Below are 22,898 nucleotides of genomic sequence, written 5' to 3' on the forward strand. Positions count from 1 at the left end.
AGAGAGAGGGGAAGGGAGAAAAACATGTACATGAGAGAAACATCAATCGGCTGCCTCTCACACACCCCCAGCTGTGGGCCCCGCCCTCAACGCAGACACTTGCTCTGACTGGGAATCGAACCAAACCAGTGGCCTTTGGGTGCTCACCCCACTGAACCACACCAGCCAGAACTGTCCCCTTGTCTTTAATGGGAGGGAGGAGCAGTAAGTTGTAATCGTGCTGTGAAACCCATGTGGATAGAGTTTTTGATAGCTCAAATTTTTGAAAAGGCATAGAATCCATATGATTCCATTACATCTGAAAACGTGGCCCAGTTATCAGCCTTCACTTCCAGTTTTTCTTCCAGCTTTATTGAGGTATAATTGACAAATAAAATGATTGATTTCCAAATTTGATACAACAGGGCTGTTCCTTCTCCTTAAAAAATTATAATTAAAGCTTGAACTAGCTTTTGTTCTCATTATACCTTTTTTTCATCCTTTGTGTCTAGTAACAGTTATTTTATTTCGTAAGTAAGCATTAGTTATTTTGCAAGTAAGCTCATAATAGACTACTACTTGGTATAGGAATAAAACTAATATGTTAAAAACATGAAATTGTCTGCATCTAGTTAACAGAATTCCTATGTACCTTTCTGAATATTCGCTTTGGATGTTGAGCCACATGAAATTATATGTAAAGCACTTGACATTGGCCAGGTAGTTGACTTCAGAACCTCCGTGCCCTTCTCTGCTCTTAACATGCCCCATCCTCTTCCTCGCCTGTGCCGGTTGGCCTGCATGTTTCCTGCAGTCTCTGCTTACTGCTTCTTCGAATGTGATCTTGGGACCCAAAGGGTATGGTCTTTGTTTATTGTGTTAGGGCGTGAGGTTAGGAGGAGAGGAAGTGGTTGAAATGTCCAGTTTTTAACATTCTCTGTCGAGCAAACTATCGATACCTTCTAGACCAGAACACTCAACTAACATGAGTGAATATTTAGCACAGATAGCGGTCAAATAATGCCCCTGGTGCACAGACAAATGTGTATTTTGCGATATATTAAATTTTAGATACCAATTTTTAAAGCATTAGTTAACCTCACCTGGAGTGTTTTATTCTTCTGTTATATTAACTAATTATGAGCCTAACCTGAATTTTCCACCCCTAAATCCTAAGTATTTCCTGTCCTGTATTCTTTGCTTATCCTCTACTGGAGTTTTCTAATCATTGGAAGCACACCTGTGTTTCCTGGTATCAGTTGTCTACTTACTTGGTCATTTTTGTAACTCTCAGGGTTTACTTTCAACTACAGTGCATGAGCCGTGGCATCCACTTCTGCACATACTTGAACATTTAACAAGCAGATATGAATAGTAACAAATTCTTTCTCTCCCCCTAATTATCTAGCTCTGCAAGAAGCATCATTTTGGACTTAACAAACCCGAGAAGATCATGCCGTCTCCTGATGACTCAAAGTTTCTTCTGAAGACCTTTACGCATATTAAATCCAATGTGTCTGCTCCTAATAAAAAGAAAGTAAGAGTTTAATGGATATGAGCTTGGGATTACTTTTTGATTAGTTTTAAACTGAGGAGTAGTTTTCTTGCCAGTAAACTTAGTTTCAAACCACTCGTCATATTTCAGCACTGTCTGTGCATGTCCTTAGGAAGGTGTGTGTTATCCACATAATGCTTTCCATTTAATTCCTGCAGTGACAGTAGATTCACTTTTTACAGGTTAAGGAAAGTAAAGAAAAGGAGAAGTTGGAAAGGAGATTACTCGAGGAGTTGCTGAAGATGTTCATGGACTCGGAATCCTTCTATTACAGCTTGACCTATGACTTGACCAATTCAGTGCAGAGGCAAAGCACTGGGGAGGGGGACCCTCGGCCCCTCTGGCAGAAGGTACCTGTCACGGTTCAGAGCAATTTATGGATTCATTTGGCTTTATAGGAAAACTGAAACAACAGGTTTCTGAACTGTTTACTCTCTACCTTTTCCAGGTCGATGACCGATTTTTTTGGAATAAATATATGATACAAGATCTTACTGAGATTGGTGTGAGTAGTTGTTTCTAAAATATTCCAAGATTGTCATAGTTAAGCAAATATTTTAAAGCTGTATTAAAATAAATTTAAAATCTGCCCTGGCTGGCGTAGCTCAGTGGATTGAGCGCGGGCTGGGAACCAAAGTGTCCCAGGTTCGATTCCCAGCCAGGGTACATGCTTGGGTTGCAGGCCATAACCCCCAGCAACCGCACATTGATGTTCCTCTCTCTCTCTCTCTCTCTCTCTCTCTCTCTCTCTCTTCCCTTTCTAAAAATAAATAAATAAAAAAATTTAAAAAAACCCTTAAAAATAAAATAAATTTAAAATCTCACTGTGATGTTTTCCCCTATAGAATGGGGATCGTTTAGCTAGGGAAAACCAAGGCATTTGGTATTTTTAAGGCGGTTCGCAGTTCTACCATGTAGCCACAGGCCTATCTTTTTAGCAGGTTCCCATGGGATAGTAGTAATTTAAGGCTGGGGCACTGATGTCCTCAGGGTTCCTATAAAAGAAGTATTTTGTTTACCCATTGGAAATGTTGAAGCCCAGTTGTCCTTGAATAATACCAAGTCATTTAGCTTTCCTGTTTCCTCATCTGGGAATCGCAGTAGACAAATCTCCAAGGACATTCCAGTGCTGCCAGTGTTTGAATCAGGAAAGATGGGGAGTATGATGAGGGTATTGCGTGAGATTCCTTCTGATTTGTGATCACTTTCTTCCTTTACTCTGTCACACACATTGGAGAATTATGACTGTCCACGGGCAGTTAATCCATTTACTCAGTCCATCAACAAGTGTTTGTGGAAGGCCTACTGGGTGCCAGTTATTGTTTTAGATACAAAGTGGGCAAATAGGTGATTAGAGTCATATATTATCTTTCTCTTAACCTTTCAAAAATTTCAAACTTTTTTCTTCTATTTGTCTGCCTTGGTGAAGATTAGTATAAATGATTTTGATCATCTAGGGACGCCTACCACTAGATACCTATCACGTCTCTGTCGAGAATGAGGCGTGAAAATGTTCTCAGCTCTCTTCTTGATGCCGGAACTATGACCACCAAAGCTCTGTGACAGGGGATGAGCAAGAAAAGTATCCGTGATGAGTATTTGTCCCGTTGGCTGACATACTGAGTTCTGTGTTTTGCAGAGTTTTTACATTACCATTAAAACTGATGACTTGCAATAAAGGAGGCATTTGGCAACATACACTTCTCTGTTCCGGTCAAGAGTTTTGCATTTATTGCTCAAAGAAAAAAAATACAAATGAGGGGAATGGTGATAAGAATAATGAATGTGGGCAGACCCCTCATTATTCTCCAGCACCTCCGTAAGGGTCCGTCTGCAGGCTCTGTAAATCACAGCTGTGAGCTGGGGCCTGGAGGTGTGGCCACGGAGGAGGAGGTGGATTGGGAGTTGGTGCTAAGATTAAGGCTAGGTAGCGTTGTGGAGGTAGGGGAGAAGGGGGGACTAAGAACCACTCTCCGAAGAGCTTTTTATTCTGTAGTGTCCCGGTATACAGTCAGTTGAGGAATGTGAGTATTCCAGTCCGAACGACATAGAAGAGGAAATCTCTAACTTTATTTAATACTGTCCTAATTATGTTAGATGGCATTTTAAAGTAAGATATTTATGGAAAGGAATTTTGGGGGTTTATTTACTACTTTTTGCTTGGCAAAGCACGTTTTTTTCTGTACAGGAAAACAGAGTAGACCTCTGTGTTCTCATAAGAAAGTGATCAGAGCTGGTTGTGTTTTATTAAAGGCACAATACAATTGGAAATTGAAAAGCAGTCTTTAAGTTTAGTTTTTCTGTTCCAACAGGTATAATCATAATCTCTACATTTGTTAAATGGTTACTATGAGCAGTCACTATGCCAAACACTGTTTACATTTTACTCATTTAATCTTCACAACAACCACATTGTGGGGTAGTAGTTTTTCCGGTTTTTCAAAGCGGAAAGTCCAGGCATTGATGAGGTGCAGTGATTCACCTGGTTGAGCTAGTAAGCGATGGAACTTGAATTTGTACTCTGGCTGGCTGGCTTCTATGCTCTGGTCCCTGTCAGGCGGCTCTTTCTCCAATAATCCTTATAAAAAAAGGAAAGGCTCTCAGCTCCCCTTCTTCCCTCCATTCCTTAGTGTTCTCCAGGAAGTGGAGAATGTGATTAAAGAATGGAAGGTTTCTGCTTCTAAGAAACTGGTAAATATATTCTAGCTACTGTTTGGGTTTAAGAAAGTAGCAGTGCTGTGTAGCATAGAAACAACATGATGCTCCTTTCGTTTCCAGACGCCAGATGTGGACTTCTGGGTCATCCCCATTATCCAAGGTTTTGTGCAGATCGAAGAACTTGTGGTTAATTATAATGAATCATCTGACGATGAGAAAAGCAGCCCAGAGACCCCACCTCAGGAGTCCACCTGTGTAGATGACATTCACCCACGATTTCTAGTGGCTCTCATTTCCCGCCGCAGTCGGCACAGAGCAGGTGCGTGCAGGGTGGTAATAGTGCGCAAATCAAATCCAGGCAAGAATGGAAAATCTGTGGGGGTGCTGAAATGCTGATGACGGTATGAATTTGGAAACACAGTTGGTTTCAAAGTGCTCCGTGACTCTGATGTGATTGGGAGCATATTATTGGAGAAAGGCGAATGGGGGAGAGTTAGCAAAAGGAGAAAGAAAGGAGATATATTTAGAAAGAAGAAAGTCACTTGGGATGTTCTAAAATATCATTGTTCCCACTGACGGGCTGGATCACAGTAATAAATCCTTCTTGACTGCTAGCACCTGTGAGAAAATTCTTATCTTTCAGTGCACAGCCGCTATCTTAGCTTCAACTGTAAAAAACGATGATGCATGCAGTTGTGATTTGGGGTAAATTGATACAGTTCTGCCTGACAGTTGCATATTAGATCCCCAAGGCTATCCTGAAAAAGGGACTTGGTTAAGAAGCATAATCTAGTCAGACTATATTTTTAAAAAATGTTGCTGTTTTCTGTTTTAATTTTTTTTAGGAATGCGCTATAAACGAAGAGGCGTGGATAAAAATGGAAATGTTGCAAATTACGTGGAGACTGAACAGCTAATTCACGTTCATAATCACACCTTGTCGTTTGTTCAGACACGAGGCTCCGTGCCCGTCTTTTGGAGCCAGGTTGGGTATCGATACAACCCGAGACCTCGGCTGGACAAGAGTGAGCATGTCAATCATTTAGTTTGCAAATGATGGTTTCAGACAGAGTATTTTTAAAAATATTAGATACTTTGCAGATTTGGCTTTGCATTGCCAGATGTTTCGTTCAAAACAATAACTCATATAGCACGAAATTTAGTGGAAAGTGATGTAAACACAATAATAATGGTTGTTGACAATTTAAGTAATTTAACAATAAAAAATTCCCCAACAATAGAGCAAAACAGCTTATTTCAAATTTTAAAGTATTGTTTCTTTGAAGAATACTTTATTGGATGTTTAATTTTAGAAAAGGGCAAAGGAAGCCACTATTTATAGAAGTGGGAAATATCTTAACATGGCATCTACAAGACGCTTTTTATTCAAATGTCTCACTGTGAAATGTTTGTTATTATTGTTGTTTTAATTACTGAGTATTTAATTTCTTTCAATATTTTAAATTTAGCTATTTTAATATTCTTTCAATGTTTTTAATATTCTTTCAATATTTTAGCTAGAATAGCTAGGTCATGCCAATCTAATTATATTACTGAATGAGGTTAATTTTTTAAATTGTTTACATAATATTTTTCTCTTAAAACTTAGTTTGTATTCCTGAGAATTTGGTAAAACCTCAGTCTTAATATCCTTGATTTAGATGAGTTTTTACTCTTTTATTATAAACCACATGAAACTTTTTCTGACAAGTAAGCTGGTAATGCAAATAATCTAATTTCACAATTTATAACTTATGTTTTGATTTAGTTTAATTGGAAAAAACCAAATCAGAAATCTTTGGCTTAGTATTTCATTTTAAAATATGGTTTTAGAAAATCCTAGTAACATTTGGGCTGTCAGTAAATTATTTAAAAACAAAAGTAAAGATGGAATAGACACTAATTTTTGTCTTAAACATGTGAAGGAAAAATAGATTTTGTATCACTTCTTTGTAGGTGAAAAGGAAACTGTTCCCTATTTCTGTGCCCACTTCGAAGAACAACTGAAAATTTACAAAAAACAGGTGGGCTTTGATCTGTAGTAGTAAATATTTCTTCATATTTAGAAATGGTTGTGTATCTGTTTCTTTAAATTTCATGAAAATAACAATGTACTATTCATAATTAAGCAACATGGCATTTGTCATGAAATTAGAGAGCGCATATAAGCTAAGAGTATTCTTGATATTTTTTCAGAAATATTGTCAGCTATTTTAGGCCATTTTTAGATAAAAAATTAGTCTACTATCAATTAGGATGATTTAAAAGTTATGTAGAGTAAGAAATAAAAAGCATTTTTCATTACTACCCATGTTGTTCTGCCTCCTGGAGAAAACAATTTGATATGTATCTTTCAGTATCTTTTTTCTCTGCCTACTTTTCTCATATATTCATGCGTTCATCTAGGAATGTGGTCATTTAAACCAAAATTAGATGAACTGTTAGGTGAAATATAAGTTCAATAAGATGACCAGATTTCAGATACAAGATTGAGCTACAACAGTCAGTAACTTATCCATTAGTTCCGACCAGTCAGAATGTGTAATGCCATGGAATGTATTTTTCCAACAGCAGTAAAAATAAAATAGGAAGTAATTACCTAAAATCTAATAAATGTACAAGAAAGATGTGGTGGGGGTGGGGAGAATTATTGAAGAAGAACACACAAAAACATCTGAATAAGTGGAGAGAAAATACCATGATCCTAGAAGGAAAGACCTAAAATTGTATAGATTTCAGTTCTTCTAAAATTAATATATAAGTTTTGTGCAGTCCCAAAGAAAGCCCTAGCAGGGAAATGAAAACCAAACTCCAAGACTGAAAAACACTATAAAGTTTGATAATAAGAGACGGAGGCAGCTATGTGGGGAAACGAGACTCGCGCACATTGCCGGAGGGAGGATAGGTTGTTGGTGCAGCCATTTTGAATGGTATTATCAAGAACAATAAAATATGCTCTGTTGTTAACCCAGTAAATTTGCTTCTCATACCTATCCTACATACCATAAACAAATATCAGTTCTAGATGGATATGGATTTAAATGTGTGAAGTTAAACAAAAACCTTTTAGAGCAAAATATAGAATATCTTTTTGACCTTGGGTGTTAAACTGGAATTGAAAAGCACTAGCCATAATGAAAAAAATTGATAAAATTGACCTTACTAAATTTTTAATTTTTATTAGAGTTTTCCTTGAAACTTTATCATAAGTATTAAATACTATTACAAATGTTATAAATATTATCTATTAAACCTTTATTGAAATGAAATAAGACTTTAAAAGCACCAACTAGAATGAAAAATTGATAAATTTGACTTTACTAAAATATCTTTTGTTTTTTAAGTATTTATTTTTAGACAGAAGTGAAGGGAGGGAGAAAGAGAGGGAGAGAAACATCAGTGTGTGGTTGCCTCTTGTGTGCCCCCCACTGGGGACCTGGCCTAAAACCCAGGCATGTGCCCTGACTGGGAATCGAACCAACAACCCTTTGGTTCTCAGACCAGCGCTCAATCCACTGAGCCACCATCAGCCAGGGCACTAAAATATCTTTTGATTATTAAAAGGCAGCGTTAAGAGAATGGAAATGCAATTTTCAAAGTGGGAGTATACTATCTAGAGTATATAAAACCCCCCTATAAACCCATGAAAAAAGGTGTACAATCCAAAAGAAAACTGGACAAAAGACTTGAACAGACTCTTCATAAGAGGAGATATCCACAAGGCCATTAAACGCATAAAAGGTGCTCCACTTCATTAATCATCAGGAAATACAAACTAAAACCACCATACACACACCAGAATGGCTAAAATAAAGATGGGAAATAACAGGTTTTGTCAAGGATGTGGGACAACTGGAATGCTAATACAAAATTTTTAAAATCTCCCTGAGAGAAATATGTGTTCAATCAAGGAGGCATGCATAAGAACATTCATTGGAGTATAAAAACAACCTAATTGTTCATCAGGAGGTCAGTGGATAAAGTACAGCACATGTGAAGTATTGAATACTAATGCTTAACCGTGATAAGATGTATCTCCATGCTAGTAACATGGAAAGATCTTAAAATCACATCCAGCCTGGAGTGAGAAAAGAAAATTGTGTAATAGCATATGGTATGTTGCTTCTTAAAAAATCCCCAAACCAGAATCATGTCATTCATATATATGTACTTCTCTTCCATATATGAGTGTTCTTACACATACGTGGCATGCTTGTTTATGTAGAAATGCATTTATGTGGCCTGAAAGGGTACACACCAAACTGTTAATGGGAGGTACCTCCAGGGAAAGCTGTGGAACTGGGCCGTGGTCAGAAGGATTCAACCTTTATCCACGTTTCAGTTTTTACAATGTGAGTAAATTCACATATTAGCAATATGTGTAGTTATAAGCGGTATTACAGAATAAACCACAATTTACATGCCACACATAATCAGAAAAATTGAAGCAACACTGAGGTGTGTAAGGGAGGCAGAAGGAATAAATTCTTCACCACCCTCGTTCCTGCTCCCTGTTGACTTTCAAGGCCTGTTTGTGCACATCAGTCTTACAGGAATGCATGTCGAGAGGACCTCCTCATTCCTTGCAGCACCCCAACCATGTCTGCTTATCCACCCTGCTCCCTGGGTAGTTGCTCTCTGGGAGGTGGGACCTTGGTGGGTATGACACGATGGCACCCCGCGGGCCTGTGTCTGTCCACTGGCAGTGGGGGCAGACGTGAGGGCAGGTCTGCTGGGAGCCTGCTGGGCAAGATTTCCTGCTCTGCTAAAGAGACACAGGAACAGCAATCCTGTGGTTGCTGTGTCCGGATTTGTTGTGGCGCTGCCGTAGTTACATCAAGCCCACAAAGGAACCAGCCTGAGGATTAACCAATTTGCTGGGGACGGCAGAACAAGTAGATGGAAAGAACGGGCATGAACAGCCACTGAATGAAGCAATTTTGGAATCATGCAACCGCCAGACTTTTTGTTCTGAGATTTGAGTCAGTGATTTGTCATTTGCAGCAAAACACACCTTGACACATGCACATATACACCTTCAAAATTTAGGGCAGAAGAGGGCCACCCCACGTACACTGTTCTGCAGCTGTTTCCACTTAGTACCTCGTGACTGTTGAACCACTTCTCCATTTGGGGGCCTTTCGGATATAGTTTTTTGCTCTTAAAAAAATTATCCAGAAGACACCTTTTACGTATTCTGTATGCTCTGTAGAATAAATTCTAGAAGTGAAATGGCTGGGTCAAACTGTCCGTGTGTACAAAGTTGGTACGTGTCACTCTGTTGCTCCCCACAAGGTCACACCAGTTCACACGCTCAGCAGAACGGCAGCCAGCGCCCGTGTCCCATATAGTCACCAGTGCTGTCTGTATTTAGCATTCAGTTTTTGCCTGTGTATAGGTGAAACTAGATTTCTGTTTTAAAATTTGTATTTCTCTGAGTATTAACAAGTTGTAGTCTCGTGTTTATTGCCCATTTGTGTGTTATGTCCTGTGAATATCCTCTGTATCCTTTACCCATTTTTTTCTTACTGATTTTATATTATTGGTTTTCATGTTACAGGTATGTTTCCCTAGGTGGTTCTCTTTGTTTGTTTCTGTTTTTTGATCTTTGTCATTTGTTACACAGAGGCTTTAAATTTTTATGTTGTCACATTTGTTCATCTTTTCCTTTATGCCTTCTGTTTATCTTATGCTTAGAAAGTTATGTTCCATCTTACATTATGGAAACGTCATCCCAAATTTTGTTCTAGCTTTTTTTATAACTTGAAGAAAAAATATTTAGGTCCTTAATGCATCTAAAATTTATTTCGTGTATAACGGGATGTAAGGAGCTAAAGTAAATTTTTCCTCCCTATGCAGATAATTATCCTGTTCCATTTATGGAATAACCCATATTTTTCAGAAGGATATGGTTATTATATCTTAGATTTCTCAACGTGCATAGGCCTGTTGCTAGGCCACCTGTCCTGTTCTGCTGAGTCACTCACTTCTGCCCTAGCACCGCAGTTTTAATTGCTATAGATTTAGAGTGTGTTTTGCTCTTCAATGGGACAAAGTCTTCTTTTATTATTATTAGCTTTCAAATTCTTTTCACATATTTACTGTTCCAGATGAACTAGAATTAACTTGTCAAGTCCATAGAAAAATCCTGATTGATTTTTAATTGGGATTGTTCGGTATGTAGATTAATCTGGGGAGACCTGACATCTTTACAGTGTTGCCATCTAGCACCATGGTGTGTCTCTTCAGTACTCAGGTTTTGTTTTATGTATTTAGGCAAAGTTATATAGTGTCCAATATGTGGGGCTTGTGTATGTCCTTTAAAAGTGATTTGCCTAGATATTTTAAAGATTTGCTGTTAAAAGGACCTTGTTTTCATTATGTATTCCAGTTGGTTACTTCAGATGTATAATGTATAAAAAAGCCATTAATGTCATTGATATAAGCAGTTCTTACAAAACTAGATGTAACAAACAAAAATCTGATTTTATAGGAAAATATTGATGCTTGAGGGGTTTATCTGCTTTCTAAGAGTAGCTATAAAATATTTCTAAAACATAATCCAAATGAATCACATTATGATTCTAACATCTGATTAAACTGATTTCCCCCCTCACTCTCATAGGTTATTATTAACTTGGTAGACCAGGCGGGAAGGGAGAAGATTATTGGGGATGCTTACCTGAAGCAGGTGCTGCTCTTCAACAACGCACAGCTTACTTACGTGTCTTTTGACTTCCACGAGCACTGGTAAGATGGCTTCCGAAAACGAGTTCTGATCGGTTCCAGTGGCTGTGGGACATGCTGTCACAGGAACCTAAGTTTCTCTTTATTGGGAAGAAACATTTCTTCTCGTTGGAAAGGGAAGGAGTATCATTTGTTTACTTTGCTTAAATTTCACATGGATTTTTTTTTTGGCTAAAGTTTTAACTTAATTGTTCCTGAAATATTTATACTCTTTCTGTTCCAAAATAACTTGGAGACCTAGAGTTCCATTTTTCCTTTTCTCATTTAATTAAAGAATTTCCGGAGTTTTACTTTTCTGCTTGAGTCTGAGCCTGGCAGAAGTAATAGAGTGCCCTTGCTTAAGGAAAATCATCCTGCTGGCCCATTTTTATGCTCTGTGAGTGACACTTCTTTCCCTTCGGACAAACCCCACTAGAATTTGCTCTAGGAAATCAGCAATTAGTGAACCATTATGTATTCTGAAAGTTAGGTTTGTTTTTTTTTTTGTCATGATCCCTGCTCTAATGAGGGTTTATTTACCTAACTATTGAAAATTTGGTGGAGGAGAAGCTTTTGATATCTTTATGTTTTAGTGTATTAAGTGTATTTTCTTCCACAATGCAGATTAGCCATAAACATTTCTATGATTGCCTATTTAGAACAGTGTTAACCTCGTGTACTAATAGTAATAATTTTCTTTAAACTATTATTAAAGATTTTTTTCTTTCTTTTGGCTTGCATTTCAGCCGAGGAATGAAGTTCGAGAATGTGCAAACGCTGACAGATGCCATTTATGACATTATTCTTGATATGAAGTGGTGTTGGTACGTATTTCTTATTTCATCAGAGGTCAGTTTGACAAACTCCTGCCCTGTGAAATCATGGCTATTTGTTTAGTACCAGTAAGTATCACAATAATAGCAGCAAGCTGAGAAAGCATTTTTGTTTTTCTTGTATTGCTTCCCAGTTCCTGTGCTGCTTTTTAAGAGAGTGTTAGTCAATAGGCATTGTTAGCTCAGACAAGGGAGAGGTGTGAGTTGGGCAAAGTGGAGTGGAACGCCCGATGACTATTCTTTAACTCTTTCTAATGCCTCAGAGTCTTAATTTTCTCTTTCTCCTTTCTTGCCACCCCTAACATGGAAGGAAAGCTTAGAGGAACTTGGTCTCAATTTTCAGGCATGTAAAACGATCAGAGAAGAGCAGTGTTTCTCAGACTACAGGAGGGAGATGCAGGAAGAAGAAGTTGCCGTAAATGACAGAAGAGAACTTCCGATTAGGCTTCATGCCACGGGTGGCCCGAGAAGTTAGAGGAGCAGGACGTGTTGCACGACTCCTCACTGGGTGGCAGAGCAAATGAGTCTGCTCCAGCTAGTTGAGACGTGCTTCCACTTGGATTCGAAAGGAGGGACGGGATGGTGTTTTAAAGTGCCTTTTGGCTTTAAATGTGCAGAAAAGCATAACACGGGGTTGTGTCAGCTCTGCTTAGTAGTTGTGTGACATAAGGCAAGTGACTCTTCACCTTATTTTTTTTTTCAAAATGGGGATAGTAATATCTTTCTCATTGAGTTGTGTAACTTCACAGTGTCTACAAAGAACTCAGTAATTTCTGCCCCATAATGGTTATCATAAGCAAACTGATAACCAGTGCTACTGTTCTTGTTGTTATGCTGTAAAGAATTGTGGTTTTTGAAAAACGAATTGTGAAATAATCCCCTACTATTGTTGAAAAGGGTGGATCAAGCTGGCGTAATATGCAAACAAGAAGGGATTTTTCGCGTCAATTGCATGGACTGCCTGGACCGCACCAACGTGGTCCAAGCTGCCATCGCCCGAGTGGTCATGGAGCAGCAGGTAATTTGGAGTCTGTTGGATTGCAAATACTCATTTTTAATTTTTTTCAAGTGTGAACAAATAACTAAAATCTTTGTTCTTTAGGACCTTTATGGCATACAAACAACCTTATTGCATTAAACCCGGAAGGCACAGTCTCACTATAAATACCTTGAATCAAGTGGCATTTTCTTAGGTACTTACTCCAAAAATGTGAGGCCCACATTTTAAAATTTAGTGGGTGGCACTATATTGGCATTTACCTTTTTCCCTCATTTCTGAACCTTCCCTTCTGTACTTGGAGCTGGGAGTTTGTACATTTCGTTTCTGCTTGGCCGGCGAGCTCTGGGCCAGGCCCTGCCGGTAGCAGGCACTAAAAGAAGGTTGTGAGGCTCGAGGAGGAAGAGGGACGCACATCCTCATCTGTGATATATTCCTGTCAGCAGCGCCATCTCTGGGGCCGTTGGTTCCTTCGGCACCGCAGGACCAGCCTCTTGCCTTTCTGCCCCAGTTGGTGGCACCTGCCTCCTGTAGCCATTGTGTCTGCTACCCGTGTCCCCCTTTAGATCTTCTGGGCCTCCGATACCTGAGTAACCAATTCCCAAGGTAGAAATTCCTAGCATAGTTTCTAGGTTGTTGTTTTTTTTTTTTTATGGAACCCAGTGACTCTCCGTTGAGGGTATGAGTCGGTCCCTTTTAGTGTCTCATTGGAGCAGGCAGGCTTTCGAGTCCAAGCCCTGGCCCTCCCACACATGAGGTGCTGATCCCATGCGAAGAACTTAAGCTCTCCCAACTTCTCTCTCCTCAGCTTTAAAATGGAGTAACAAGTGTCCTGGCTAGGTGGCTCACTTGGTTCGAGCGTCGTCCTGCACACTAAAAGGTTGTGGGTTTGATTCCTGGTCAGGGCACATAGCTGGACTGTGAGTTCAGTCCCTGCTGGGGGCATGTACAGAAGGCAACTGATCCATGTTTCTCTCTCATATACTGATGATTATCTCTCACTTGCTCTCTCCCTTCCTCCCTCTCTCTCTAAAAAAAATCAATAAACACATCCTTGGATGAGGATTAAAGTTTTCTAAAAAAAATAAAAAATAAATAAAATAAAATAAAATAAAATAAATAAAATGTAATAAGCATATTGATTGCATAGGGTTGTTATGAGGAGTAAATGAGATAATTATTTTAAACATGTCTTGGAACCCTAGCCCTAGAACAGAGTTAATATTTATTGGGCAATCAGTGCTCTGGTACTGTTAATTAATATTGCTGTTTCAATGCACTTTTCAAAAAAAAAATACTTATTTTTAGAGAGAGGGGAAGGGAGGAAGAGAAGGAGAGAGACATCGACATGCAGGAGAAACTTTGATCAGTTGCCTCTCGCATGCGCCCCAGCTGGGGACGGAGGCTGCGATCCAGGCATGTGTCCTGGCGGAGAACAGAACTGGCGACGCTTCACTCTGCGGAATGAGGACCAGGCAACTGAGTCCCACTGGCCAGGCCTCAGTGTGCTTTTTGATAATGTCACTTCATAAGCAAGTTTAAAACAAAGACAAAATACAATATGAGTGTGAACATTGAAAATCACACCAAAACACCATAAATATCTCCTACTTTTCACCTGTAGCAATTCATAAAATTATTTCTCAAGTGGTACTTTATTTTGAAAAAGTCTGAAGACACCTTTTATTTTATTGAAGGGTTCTAAATTGTATATGAACACAATTCCTGTTTCTGTAGTGTACATTTTATGCTATGGTGTCCTGGTTCATGTATCATTAATCCACTGATGTGTTCATTTTAGCTGAAAAAATTAGGCGTGATGCCCCCAGAGCAGCCACTACCGGTGAAGTGCAGCCGGATCTATCAGATAATGTGGGCCAACAACGGCGACTCCATTAGCAGGCAGTACGCTGGGACCGCTGCGCTGAAGGTAAGTCTTACCTGCAGCAAGCATTTGTGCACTGTTCTGTGGGACACGGGATGTGGTTTAAAACCATGTCTATTTTGAAGAGAAAGGTATATGGGCTACAGGTGGGAGTTGGCTTCGTCCTGCAAAGTTTGGCTAAGGCAGGGGGTCATATATTTTAAAAGATTTTATTTTTAGACAGAGGGGAAGGGAGGGAAAAAGAGAGAAATATCAATGTGTGGTTGTCTTTCACGTGGCCCCCACTGGGGATATGGCCTGCAACCCAGGCATGTGTCCTGACTGGGAATCAAACCGGCGATGCTTTGGTTCACAGGCCTGCGCTCAATCCACTGAGCTACACCAGCCAGGGCCATGCAAACCACTTTTGACATGTTCACTCAGTCATAGCACTTCCATACACTGCACAAATCTTTTTTTGTGTTTCAGTTGCATTTTTATTTTTCCTGAAATAATAAAGCATAATATGCCAAAAATGTTCATAATTTTTCCATCTTTAAAATTTAAAATGGCTACCCCCAAATTTACCCATTTTGATGTTTTTTTAAATGCATGATAATGTGAAAGGTGTTATAATACAGTCTAACAAAACTTTTGAATGAACTTAAAGACAACTAAGCACCACTAGAACCGTTCATTCATTGTTTGGAAAAAACAAAAGAACTTTTTGGCCAATACGTTGTCAGTGGGAATGTAAATTGGCATAGCCATTATGGAAACAGTAGTGAATTGGTGGTTACCAGATTTGGGGGAAAATTGGGAGATGTTCAAAAGGGGTAAACTGCATAAATTTGGGGGATCAAATGTACTGCATGGTAATAATCATTAACATAATGTATCATAGAATTGAAATTTCCTGAGAGAGTAGATCTTAAATGTTCTCCCCGCAAACACACACACACGGGAGTTATGTGAGGTGAGAGATGTATTAACTAGCCTTAATGTAATCAGTTTACAGTATATATACATATATCAAGTGATCATGTGGCACACCTTGAATTTACACAGTGCTGCTTGTCAGTTATCTCAGTAAAGCTGGAAAAATAAATACTTTTTTCTTTGACATTAAACTTTGGACTCCACATTTATGTGTCTCTCTTCTGTAATAGATATAGATTTAATTACTATTTTCTGTGAATGACTTAAGTAATTGGCAATATCTCCTTCCAAAATTGTGAATGTTGGGACAGGGGCTGTTTCTGCGATTGCCTTGGGCAGAAATAGTGGGGTTGGGGTGGGGGGAAAAGGGACTATGCTGTCCTTGCCTTAAGTTTAAGTCATGCCTCTCTAAGGACTTGCTCTGACACCCTTATAGGGGAAAAAGTTTTGACCTGTAAATTCTCAAAATTATACATATTGCAAAGAATGGTTTTACTTTAAAGCATTATCGAGCTGAAGATTTGTTGCTACAAATAGCGTGTTTAATTATTTGACATGCTTGGGTCAGAGTCAAATACTAGTAAATATTTTAATTTAACTACATTATTTGGAAATTATAAAAGCCTAAAGAATTCCAGTCTTGAACTAAAAGCCCATATCTACTTTGGGGACATTCTTATGTTTAAATAAATTGTCAAAATGACTTTTTCCTTGGCAGGGTGACTTTACGAGGACTGGAGAAAGGAAGTTAGCAGGAGTTATGAAAGATGGTGTTAACTCAGCAAATAGGTATTACCTGAATCGATTTAAGGATGCTTATAGGCAAGCTGTCATAGGTAAGGAATGTAAAAGCCTTTCTTTCTTTAAAATTTCTTATCCCTCTGTTTTTTAGAAACCAATTTTATTAATATAGTTAATGTGTTTTCTAATATACTTCTAAATGTGCTTCTATTTTAATCATCTTACTCAATGAATCTAATTCAAAACTTTAGAAGATTAGGATTTGATAAATTTTTTAGGCTGGAGCAACACACAAGAAACCATCAATTTTCATACATATTTTTCAGATTGCTGTTCATGTAACAGAAGGCAGGGCCGGGACTCCAGGAGTAAGGAGTAAGGGACCCTAAACCTTATCAGTGGAAAACTCCGTGTTCTATTTGTTTTTCTGTTACTCAAGTCTAAGAGATGCAACGAGATGATTTTCTTTCTTTCCATGACATTTATCGTGTGTTCTTGCTGTGGACGAATAGACCATCCTTTCTTCCCATTGGTGTGATTTAACAGGATTTTAGGGTATCTAGTTTAGAGGTGATCCTAACCAATTCTTAGTTGTTTTTTAGAAGGGCATGGAGGGTAGATTGCCCAGTGGCATGCTTCAAGTTTAATTTTCATTACAATACTACCTTATAGTATTAAAATAAATATAGAGTGTTCCGGATTAGAACCAAATGTAACACCTTATCCTATGGTGTCCAAAAGCTTTGTAAATCCAATTTTTTAACCTGATATTTATCCTTCATGAAACATTTAGGCTAGTTAGTAATTTGAGAAGTCTGATGTAGAGAAATTTGGTTCATTTGCCATAGACAGGGTATGTGCTGACGGGAAAACTGGATTTTAGCAGTTCATTGAAGGAAAAATAAGATGCCTTCCTTCTATTGGTTGATCTAGGGACTGAGTTATATCCTTGAGGACTCAGGTTCTGTCCCTGTCTCAGTTCTACCACCCACAGCATCAGCTTCATCCTAATCCTCAAGCTGGATCTCTTCAAGGTTGAGACAGAGAGGCCGGCGGCAGTCTGGGCTGTTGCTTCCCCTTGTAGGGCCGGTGGTGGCAGGTGTCTCCCACAAGCCTCCTCCAGTCGCTTCGTCCCAGACAACTGCAGGAAATGGGATTATAATGACTTGTTACAGTTTGAGCCACATGCCACACTAGGAAGAAGTTAGCTTGTCTATTCAGATTCTTTGCCCATTTTTAAATGGGCTCGTTTGTCTTTTCTTTTTCTTTCTTTTTTTTTCATTTGTCTTTTTATTCAGTTGTAGGAATTCTTTATGTTCTGGGTACAGGTCTTTTATCAGATATGATTTGTAAATATTCTTCCCCATTCTGTGAGTTGTCTTTTCCCTATCATGTTTATTTCCCTTTGAAACATAATAGTTTTTAATTTTAATGATGTTCAGTTTGTCTATTTTTTCTTTTGTTGTGATTTTAGTGTCCTATTAAGAAAAAAAAGAAACAAAACATGTCTAATCCAAGATCTCCAAGATTTACACTTACGTTTTCTTATAAGAGTTTAATGGCTTTAAGTCTCCCTTTTCTTTTGTTTTTTAAAAATGTATTAGTAGCCCTGGCTGGTGTGGCTCAGTGGATTGAGTGCTGGCCTGCAAAGCAAGGGGTTGCTGGTTCAATTCCCTGTTGGGGCACATGCCTGGGTTGTGGGCCAGGTTCCCAGTGCCGGGCGCATGAGAGGCAACCACACACTGATGTTTCTTTCCCTCTCTTTCTCCCTCCCTTTCCCTCTCTCTAAAAACAAACAAAAAATCTTTAAAAAAATAAATTAAAATGTATTAGTAAACTAAGATGATGTTAGATATTAACACTTTCTATTCTAGACTTGATGCAAGGCATTCCAGTGACAGAAGATCTTTATTCCATATTTAACAAGGAGAAAGAGCATGAAGCTTTGCATAAGGAAAATCAGAGAAGTCACCAGGAACTTATTAGCCAGCTCTTACAAAGTTACATGAAGTTACTGCTGCCTGACAATGAGAAGTTCCACGGGGGCTGGGCCCTCATTGACTGTGACCCCAGGTGAGTAGGAGTGGTGTCCTGTTAACTAATGTGTTTATTTTTCTGATGTTGCTAAGTTTTCAAAATTAACACTAGAACTTGTCCATGAAGCTGTGAGCATGGTGTGCGGTGAGCATGGATGCACGGTGCAAGGCAGTTTTCAAATACAGGGCGGGTACTAAGGCAAGCTGACCGAGGCTCTTGCCTTCGATCGTGATTGAGGGGGCACTAAAAAACTCAGTAATGATAAATATTTTAATGTAATATTTGACATTAAAAAAAGACACTTGTAAAACTGTGGTTAGCAGCCAGCTACACGGTTTCCCTCCTAGGAATCGAGGTTTATTGTGTTAACGCACATAACTCAGCAAGAGGTGCAGTGGTGCTACTTTGGTTGGTTGTAATGTGGTCCTGGCTTTTCTTAAAATAAATAGGCCACCTAATGCTTAACTTCCCTTTTAAAACAAAACCATCCAATTACAATCTTCATTATTATGGATTACAAACATTTAAGATAATTTTAGCTCTAAGAATAAAAGGTTCTATTTAGATTTTGCCTTATTTTCCATTTATTGTATTTTTTAAAGGTTTTATTTATTCATTTTTAGACAGAGGGGAAGGGAAAAGAGAGGGAGAGAAACATCTATGTGAGAGAGAAACATCGATTGGTTGCCTCCGGTACGTGCCCCAACTCAGACAAACCCACAACCCAGGCATGCACCCTGACTGGGAATCAAACTAGCAACCCTTCACTTTGTAGTACAGTGCCCAACCAACTGAGCCACAATGGCCAGGGCTGCATTTATTGTATTTTTAATAAAAGAGACATAAAACAAACTAGACAGAACAATTATGTGCAAGTATCATTTACATATATTAAAATGAATTTTTAAATTATTTACTGTAGGTTCATAGGGAAACTATGACTTTATAATTTCATGAATTATTTTGTTTTGTAGTCAATACTATAAGTATGGATGCAATTTGCTGACTCTTAATAGATGGGGTTTTCCTCACACATAATTTAGCAGAATATTTCTGTGCTCTTATAAGCATTTGGTAAAAATTTTTTTGAATCATGTACCTTGTTTTTTTTTTTTTTTAAATAGCAGACCAACTTAATCCAGCACCAAAAGAAGGGGGTAATACTTTTAATTCCCATTCAGAAATAAGTGCAGGTATCATGCCTGCATTTTGCTTGCGTGTTAACTTTGCACTTCAGTTTTTTAAAGGTGGCGTGATTGTCAATGTCATCTTCCTTAGAGAAGTATTTTTGTTTCTACTTTGGAGATAAGTGAAATAGGAAAAGACCGAAACGGTGCATGTCTGAAGCTGACTGCCAGAGACTAGTGCCTCGGTAGCCCCACTGTGGTCACGACCCTGTTTAAAGATCTGGCAGGAAGTTAATGGCAGGCAGTTTACAAATAGCCCTATGCTGGGCAGCAGGAACGACTGCTGTCCCCTTTTTCTTAACCTCCTAGCGCTCCAACTGGAACCGTCCAGCACGGCTCTGGCCGATTGCTTGGTTTCTGCTCTCAGAGCATACTTGGTGCCCACTCGCGGCCCCAGGCCTGTTTTTCTCTTCCAACGCTGAGCGCAGCTCGGCTCATTTCCCTATGGACAGCCTCTGGCGTGTACAGCTGAGACCTCTCCAGTCTCTCTGCGCCCTTTCGCTTGCGCCACCAGTTGCTGCAGAAAAGCTCTGAGCACCCGGCGGTGCACCGGGGCGCGGGGAGGAATCCTAATTGAAGTGGGAAGGGAAGTCAGCGCACTGCCCAAGTGCCCTTCAGCATCTCCGCAAAGCCCACTCTTTATTTTGCCCAGGGCATTTTCCACACGGACTGTCGATTACCACGTCTCCAATACCGGTTTTAGTGGAGCGGCGAGGCGGCAACGCTCAGGCAAGGGACCGTGCAGGGTACACACAGATGCTCGGTCTTGGGGACAGAGTCCACCTGCCAGGGTCCCCTCGAGCAGTGGGCAGAGGCCTTCACTAAGGCTCCTGTGAACTCCGGCAGGGTCGGGTGGGGTGTGCAGAACCTGCGACCACCTCGGCGCCCCTCCTGCCTGGGGCTGGGGTCTGTGATCCTGGGGGTCCCTCGGGCCGGGACCGGCCGCACTTGCGCGCTGGGCTCCTGCCGCGGCGGAAGTGGGCGGGCAGAAGCGCCGTAGTCCTGGGCGTGGCTTGGCGCGGCAACGCCGCGGTTGCCGTAGTTGCCGCGGGTGCCGCGGGTGCCGCGCTCGCCGCAGGCGGGGGAGCTAGGCTACGGCGGCTCTGACGGAGCTTGGACTCGCGTACAGACGGACGGACGGACGGGCTGACGAGATGCCGCGCTCCCACAGGCCTCCGCCCGCCTCTCAGCGGTCCGCCGGTGCCGCGGGCAAAGCCACCGAGCCTAAGCCTGAAGGCAGTAGCCTGGCGACAACTTTTAAGATTTTTCTCCTTTTTGCAGGGCTTATGGTTAAAGTTCCCGTGGGGTTATATTTTTCTTGTAAATTACTCCTTTTCCAAAGTCTCCTGTTAATGTCCCCTGACGACAGTGGCTTTTACGCGACCGTCGTCGCAGTGGTTGGGCTGCACGTGGTCCTGTCCGGTTTTGTCCTCGCGGCGTGGAAGGCGGGCCTGCCCGGGTGGTGGGAGAACAAGGGCGAGTAGAGCGGCCTTCGGAGCCGCGGGCGCGGGGGGAGGGGCGCGGCGCGGCCCCCGAGGGGGCTGCTGGCTTTCCTCGTGGGGCGGGGAGTCCTTCTGTTTGTGTGTGTGTGGGGGGGTGGGGAGGTCCAGTGTCCACCGCTGCGGACCCCGGTGAACTGCGGGTGGGGGGGGGCTGGCGTTTGCCGCGGCTGCCTGTGCTGTGCCAAGTGCTTTTTTCAAAGGACCTGATGTTTCTCACTGAGGATCACGTCTGGCTGATGTAAATATTAATGTCCAGTTAGGGAACTAGGACTAGGCGACCCTAGTTGACAGTACGGCATTTTTCATGTCAGTGTTGTGACGTGGTGATTTTTATCGCTCGACTCAAGCAACAGTTTTGAGAGTGCACGTAGGTATCGATGCGCAAAACTGAATCACAGCCTACGGTGCTTTTCTGCATTCACGGGGGAGCTGCTGGGATCTTTGAAATTGTGGGGTTTTTTTTCCCCTCCATGGACTGATTAGTTAGTGCCCCTAGTTCGGACCCATTGGTGTACTATCGGGTCCTCGCATCTTATCTCATTCGTTGTATTTCTGGGTACATTTCATTAGCTGAAAATTGGGAATTTGTTATTGTAGGCTAAGACTGTTGGGGTTACACTGCAACAAGGCGCTGCTGGTGTGAAACACTGCAGTTTAAGCTTTCGGTGAAATTTTCTCTGCAGTATGGGTCCGACAAGGACCTCATTCTGACGCAGATTAAATACGTGACTGAAATTCAGTGTACACATGAGTTTTCCCTTGGTTTTTCAGTAGCATTTTGATAAGTGTTGGCAAATAGGTATGGAATTCTGAGGCCGAATTATCCACTCTTGTAGTGGAATTTGGAGACTTATATAAGAACGCATATTAATTTCCACCTTTTGTTTGGAAAGGCTATTTCTTAATATTGGGTGAATATTAGATTAAAAATTCTATTTGAGGTCACATTCTCCCTGTGTTTAATCTGTTGATTATTTTTAGATTTTATACTTTGACTCTTATTTGTAATCTTTAAAAGATGTGCATTTTACTGTAGTTTTTGGTTTATCAACACTCATCCAGGGTTTAGACTTTATTTTGATACTTGATTTTAGAGTGGAGGTAAATATGGCAAAATGGACATAGAATAAGGAAATGTTTGCTGTTCTTTAAAAGCCAAGTAAATTAATCTGTAACGAGGAAAGGGCAAAGTAGCTTGGGCTCGGTTCCATTTTTGCACGTTATATTTATGTAAAGTTCTTTCAAGGGATGCATTCTACATGAACGTAAAAATTCCCTTCACGTGCAGTGTCATTTCAAAGGGTAGGTCATGTGAGATAATCTAGACTATTTCTTCCTTCTGAACGTCACATTTTTTTTCCAGTTCCCCCCTTTACTATGGCCAAATCCCCCCCCCCCCGTGCCCCCCATTATCCATTTCCCCTGCATTTCCATTCCCTCCCTCCTTCTTGGCTACCCCTCGGAGGAGGGACCTCTCTGCAGCTCCGGTCCGTCTTCCTTCCACCCTCCCCAAGCTGGATTCCTTTTTCTTTTTAAAAAGTTTCCAAATGGATAGATTGTACACATTTAATTTCAGAAGTAGGATGCATTGATTATTTGATTTCTCCCTCCCCTCCCCCACTCTTTTATGATAAGTGGCTCTCCTATAAAAATAAGCTTGGCAAAAATGTAGATGAGAATAAAAATACTTAACCACGTGTGTCGTGTTTGTCCAGCCTCATTGACGCCACTCACAGAGATGTGGACGTGCTGTTGCTGCTGTCTAACTCTGCCTACTACGTCGCCTAGTAAGTTGCTTATTGATCCAGAGCTTTTGGTTTTGTTTTTATATCTGAGTGAATGTCCATTTTAGGAAATTAAGAGTCTGGATTTGTTACGTA

The 22,898-nt window shown here is 40.4% G+C and overlaps 1 protein-coding gene across 4 annotated transcripts in view; it reads left to right on the top strand.

Moving 5' to 3' along the window:
- INPP5F (inositol polyphosphate-5-phosphatase F) overlaps positions 1-22,898 on the top strand; it is a 63,649-nt gene that overhangs the window by 34,698 nt on the left and 6,053 nt on the right. The window contains exons 4-16 of one of the 4 annotated variants that reach the window (XM_045854176.1): positions 1,388-1,516; positions 1,717-1,884; positions 1,983-2,039; positions 4,313-4,511; positions 5,038-5,217; positions 6,149-6,216; positions 10,818-10,942; positions 11,665-11,742; positions 12,649-12,769; positions 14,550-14,678; positions 16,270-16,387; positions 18,167-18,365; positions 22,734-22,805. In XM_045854176.1, coding sequence (XP_045710132.1) covers positions 1,388-1,516; positions 1,717-1,884; positions 1,983-2,039; positions 4,313-4,511; positions 5,038-5,217; positions 6,149-6,216; positions 10,818-10,942; positions 11,665-11,742; positions 12,649-12,769; positions 14,550-14,678; positions 16,270-16,387; positions 18,167-18,365; positions 22,734-22,805 — 1,643 coding nt within the window. Of the gene's footprint in view, positions 1-1,387; positions 1,517-1,716; positions 1,885-1,982; positions 2,040-4,312; positions 4,512-5,037; positions 5,218-6,148; positions 6,217-10,817; positions 10,943-11,664; positions 11,743-12,648; positions 12,770-14,549; positions 14,679-16,269; positions 16,388-18,166; positions 18,366-22,733; positions 22,806-22,898 lie in introns of those variants that run through there. The other 3 variants (XM_045854177.1, XM_045854178.1, XM_045854179.1) reach the window with 3 other exon arrangements.

The sequence above is a fragment of the Phyllostomus hastatus genome, unplaced genomic scaffold (genome assembly GCF_019186645.2).
Source record: "Phyllostomus hastatus isolate PE091 unplaced genomic scaffold, TTU_PhHast_1.1 phas_scaffold_1066, whole genome shotgun sequence".
NCBI classification, from domain to species: domain Eukaryota; kingdom Metazoa; phylum Chordata; class Mammalia; order Chiroptera; family Phyllostomidae; genus Phyllostomus; species Phyllostomus hastatus.